The 6,000-nt window shown below is 28.6% G+C and overlaps 1 protein-coding gene across 2 annotated transcripts in view; it reads left to right on the forward strand.

Annotated features, from left to right (window-relative positions):
* Window positions 1-5,362, forward strand: part of MED23 (mediator complex subunit 23) — a 117,187-nt gene extending 111,825 nt beyond the window's left edge. For both annotated transcript variants that reach the window (XM_085819207.1, XM_085819208.1), the window contains exon 34: window positions 4,906-5,362. In XM_085819207.1, the coding sequence (XP_085675333.1) occupies window positions 4,906-5,044 (139 nt within the window). In that variant the 3' untranslated portion in view covers window positions 5,045-5,362. The remainder of the gene's footprint in view (window positions 1-4,905) is intronic.
* The last annotated feature ends 638 nt before the right edge of the window (window positions 5,363-6,000 follow it).

Below are 6,000 nucleotides of genomic sequence, written 5' to 3' on the forward strand. Positions count from 1 at the left end.
ATAATTAATTTAATAAGTTATTAAATTTCTATTTATCTCTTTACATTTCTTTCAATTTATTAATTATTTTAATTTTTAGCCCAAATGCACTATTAAGTTAGAAACAGGATTTTGTGTTGAAAGGACAATAAAAATCTAAACTATTTTTCAAATTGTTGCCCACAAATATTATCACTCTGTATTGTATTTGAAGAAATTACATAATGAAGAATCTCACATAGTGAGAAAACGATGGTACCTACAGCCATCGAGATTTAAATAACATAGTTCTAGACCCGAACTTGCGAACCTGGAAGCCCGAATTTTGAATTTGTTTTATTAACAAACTCAATGATTTCAAAGTGAGCAATGGCAACACTATATGGGAAAAAAGATTTTTATCTCTAGCATGCAAGATTGTCTGTCGGAAATTCTAAAAATCTGCTGTTTTTAAATATTTTGTGATTTTGCTCTTAAATTGAATTTTATGAACCATAAGTGGGAAGAATATGATATTTAATAAATAAAGTTAACAGATAAAACGTTAATACTTTTTAGTATTAACATTTAGTATGCTACTAAAATGGCTTACCAAAAAAAAAAAAAAAAAAAAAAGAGAGAGAGAGAGAGAGAGCAAAGAAAACTGAGCATTGATATGATTAATTGAGATAAACCTGAAAAATATAAAAATGCTTCACAATTTTTGTAATTTTGCCATTGAACTGTATATGGCATAAGTATGAAGAAAATGATGCTTAATAATAAAACTGCAAAGACCAAAAAAAAAAAAAAAAAAGAGTGGGTTAGCAGGAGGGAATGTAACAGCAGCCTGGTAGACTGCAAGTTGAATGAAAGCATAAAAAAGCATAACAGATCCTTTTGGGTGTCTGTAAAAATCTGAAACTTTTCAGATTAATTTTTAATTATTTATTTACTTCTTTCCTACCTTCTTGACAGTCTTCCATAGGGCTCTGGCTCTTCTAATTTTAGGAATTAAGTTCTGCTTGGGATTCTGTTTCAGGTGATTGAAGGGCTGGTTGCATGTGGTTTTGCAGAAACCTCCATGTGTCTATCCTACTATACTGGATGACAGCTCTAGCGTGCTTTACCATGATTAAGTGATTTATTATGTACAAGAAAGGGAACTGTCTCACAACATATTCCTCATATGGTATGAATTTGATATGCTAAAGGTATTTTACAAAAGAAAAAAAAGTTTAAACATAAGGTAAAAGTAAAATAGAAAGAAAAAAAATTAATATCTTGTAGCATAAAATTAAAGAGATTGATGATAAATTATTTTCGTATATTTTTAAATATTAGGTTGGACATATAAGAAGAATATGGTTTATAGAACATTTTAAGATGGGGAAAAAATTATGTTTAAATCATAATGAAAATTTGAAAATTTAGGGCAGTGTTAAAAAAAATTTTTTTATAGTATTCAATTAAACATATAAAACATCTTCTCCAATTAGGAAATCCCATCAATCATGAAAGTTAGCAGAAATGTCACCAAACTTGCCCCAATCTTTAAAGCAGAATTTATTTTTTATTTAATTATGTAATTGTTCATCATTCATTCTTAATTTTTGTTAAAAAGTAAACATGTACAAGTTACAGATATAGCATTTAAAAACTTGAATCTTTTATCATAATTTTTCTACCATTGTTTATCAGTTTTTTAATAAAATCATATATTGTGCTCATTACCTCATGCTTTTCTTGACACCTTCGAAAATACTCCACTGCAATCTGTTTTGCAGAAAGCAAGTCCCATAATCATTCTTCAAAATGTGAGGGAAAAGTGGATAAATAGCAGTTAACTACAAAAATTGGGTGTACATAAAACCTAAGTAAAGATCTTGTACTGTGTAATGACATTCGTTATGCTTATCCATTATTGGCACCAAGTCACACCATTTGGCAACAGTATATGTGCTTTATAAAGACTTACAAGTCTCTCTTATTCCCAGCTTTTCAAGGGGAAAATAGTTTTTTAAATTCTGAAATTTTCTGGTTGAATGCCAGATAGGTTTTTACTGTACCAATGTTTATATATCCAATAAAACTTAACCGCTGTATAACAAATCTTTTCTCCCTATTTTTTCTAAAACTATGGGTTGTAAAAGTATGGTTTTGGGGTTATTTTTTGTACTCTGAATGTATATAAAATTTTAAGAATTGATTCTTCTTGACTTTAAAAGTTACTAGTATATGTATATAAGCTGTTCATGATAAGACCCAAAATGTACCCAATTAAAAGATCCTATCTGATTCTTCTGCTATATAATGGTCTAATACCTGTATGTTGATAAGGAATTTTATCCAAGTATATCATGTAGTCTTTCTGATATTTATGGATATTCTGAGCCATGTATATTATGATTTGTGAAGTATGATATTTATTAAGTAGCATATGTGTATAGAAATGTGTAAGTAAGTATAATAGAAACTTATAAATAGTTGAAACAGGCTTTTTTATGTAACATTATGTCTTATTTAAAAGTTTTTGAATGGCATCAACATATTCAATATTTTCTACAAGACAATAAACGGTGGGTATCAGCTGTATGGAAGGTTTGCAGATTTTTTGCAGAAGCAGAAATTTTGTGTAGACTATAGCAAAACAAGGTATTGCGACAGGTTGCTTAAACAGAATATTTGTTCATCGTAAAACTTAGATCTTTTGATCAGTTTGTTGTGGTGGATGCTGTTACACATCAGCATTTCTGCTGGTAGGTGGTGCATGAATTTCTCAACAAAAGCAAAACTTTATCCTTTCCTACCCTGCATATTTACTTGACTTTATTGTACAACTTTTCTTTATCTTCTGAATAACAGTCAACTGGAAAGTTATTAGTTTCTCAATGCAAAATAAATTTGAAAATTCATTCTTATTATTAAGATATCTCAAAGAATGGGTTCCAGATATGCTTCGAGGATCCCTGTTATTGCTGTTAGAAGTTTATTGTTGCAAAAATGTATTTTGAGCATTGATGTGTTCCAGTACTATAGCAACACAAACTTTGGGCTTAAGAATCTAGTTCCTGAACTTTTGAATATATACTGGTCACATTTAGAAGTAATGACCTGGGAGAAATAATCTTCATCAGAGGCTGCTTTATATGTAATAGCTATACAGTGCTCTTGTGGCAACTACCTCTCTAAGATGAGCACTTCTAAAACTGAATAGTATTCTGTAAAACTATTATTTAATATCACTTCTCTGAGGTAACCACTTCTTAAGAAAACCAAAGTCCTTTAGAAAATACAAGTAATCATTTTAAAGAGGGTTTATAGTATACATATTATTCACATATTTGTTTTATAGTGTTTATGTATTACAAGCTTAAATCATTTGATTAAAGACACTGAAAACTTCTTTTATATATATATATTTTTTAATTTTAATGGCTTGTTTTTTCCTCTTTTATTTGAAAATTGCACAATATGAAGTACAGTCAAAAGTCGTTAATTCGGACACCCATAATCCGGAATGATCTATAATCCGGACCTCAAAGCTACAAACTTTCTACGCATGCGTCAATGCGACGTGTGTAAGACCTTTACGGCTGCAAATATGTGTGTGCGACGTTTACGCATGTGCGTTTAATGTATAACGGACGGTATAAGCTAAGCTAAAATTATCTAATTCAGTTAATGTTGCAGATTGTGTTGTTCCTTAATCTTTGAATTGGATCCAGCTTATTATTTTTTGCAGACTGTTAGAGCAAATTTATAAAAGTAAGCTTGAACTTTCGATTATGTCAAATAGAATTTTCGATATATATTTACTAATATGTAAAGGATCTACAAAGCGAAAGTATGTTTCGAAGTCTATTAAACAAAAAGTGGAATTGCTGCAAAAAATGGATAAAGGCATATCCTTTGTTTATCTAACCATTCCGAAATCTGTTTATCAATTTCACGCTGCTCTGCGGGGGGGGGGACGTCGCGGCGTGCAATGAACTGGAAGTTGATCTGTCAGCACTATCCTTATCTTCAGGGCAGTGGTTTTTATTTTATTTGGCTTATAATTTCTTACTAAATGTAGTATTTCATCTCGATGTACTCCATCTTTGATATGATTTAAATCAAATTCCTCGTCATTATAATTCACTTCCGATAGCGAAGAAAGTAACACAGAGGTTATTGAAAACGAAAAAATTTTGATTGTCAAATTAGTCGGTATTCTCGACACAGCAATTATAGGACTTGAACAGCGGAACTTTGTAACTGAACAAGAAATTATGTCTGTTTATAGAATTAAAGAGAAAGTATTATAACATAAAAAATGAAGCAACTTAAACAACTTACATTGAAAGAAATGTTTAATAAAGTAAACAAATAAATATTAAGCTCCTTTTTTTTTTTTTTTTTTTTTTTTTTTTTTTTTTTTTTTTTTGTAAATTTTGATACTTTTTAGGTCATAATTGTTCTTTATTTCATAAATTACGGTTTCATAGTTTTAATTTTATAATTTTTGCATGCCATCTTACCAGATTTAAACTGATGATCTATAATCCGGAAAAATCGATAATTCGGAATCGCCGAAGTCCCGATGGGTCTGGATTAACGACTTTTGACTGTATTTTCAATTTAAGTATCAACTTTTTTTAAATGAACTAAAACATGAAAATGCTAATTGCATAAATGATATAAATTTAATGCATTTGAGGGGAATTATTTTTAGTGTGAAACTTATAATTATAAATGTAATTATTATAATCTAAAATTACTAACCTTGAAGTGTTATTTTCAAATTCCATGCATGATTTTAACTCATTTTCTTCTTTCCTTCAATATACAGTACGTCTTTTCATTTCTTTTGCATTTTTTGTATTGTTAAGTATCTTTACTTGTTCTTGGAGATCTGCATTTTTAGTACTTAGTGTACTTTTAATTTTCTTAACTATGTTATAGGTATCATATAAAATATATGTTTATAGGTGATTCAATTAAAAATGATGTGGAAAGGAGTATTCGAAACTTAAGACCTGCTATTCAACGTAAACTGAGGTTTATAACTCATCTCAATATAGAAGAAATGTCAGTAACATGAGCATTAATCGACTGTCATGATTGAATATGTATTATAAAGTTGTAAATATTCATTCATCTGCATGAAGTTGTTTTTAGCATTTTAAGAAACAGCAGTTTATATGATGGATCATCCTATGTGGACATTCAGTATTTCACCTGCAGATTTGCTCATATAACATATTTAAAATGATGTATATTATCTTTAGTGTCGTTTTTATTGTCTTATCATGAGATTTTTATATCAAAAACATTATTTTTGTATGAACTTTTCTTTACTGGAAAAATTTTTATAGGAACTAATGATAGTTCATGAACATTAAAAAGTTATAATGAAGAATTTGAATGTTGATTTTTTCGTGAAGTGCATATATATATATATATATATATATATATATATATATATATATATATTAATATTATCATGTAAAACATTTACACTACCTGAGGACATTGGTTATATTCATTAGAAGCCATGAAGATGATGGCAGCAACAGTGACATTTTGAATGTTTGGAGATACAGTAATGAGAGAGATACAAAACCTACAGTGTAGAAAGGAAAGGATAAGAATTTGCTGTTAGAACCTAATCATCATTTATACCATAAGATCTCTGTGTCTAAATGCAGGTGTGAATGAGTTTGGAATGATCAGCACAGAAATTTAGATCAAGAGCATATAATTCTTTTTAATATTATTATAATAGTAATTATAAAGCTAAATTTATATAAAAAACAGCTAAATTTTAAAATATTTATTTTATAATACTTGAAGTATTATACTTAAGTATAATACTTAAATATATATAAGGTCAGTTTGAGAATAAATATAAATGCTGATTAACTTCTAAAGTAAAGAAAATATGGTCATAAACTGTTTTTGTTATTACATAATAACTAAGAAATTAAAATTAACTGCTTTGAATACATGTTAAGATACTTTTCTGTTATGCATCTGCTTGCTTTTGGGTGCCTATGG

Source organism: Stegodyphus dumicola, chromosome 6 (assembly GCF_044657685.1).
Source record: "Stegodyphus dumicola isolate Sdum_Otavi_A_Nest chromosome 6, ASM4465768v1".
Classification (NCBI taxonomy): domain Eukaryota; kingdom Metazoa; phylum Arthropoda; class Arachnida; order Araneae; family Eresidae; genus Stegodyphus; species Stegodyphus dumicola.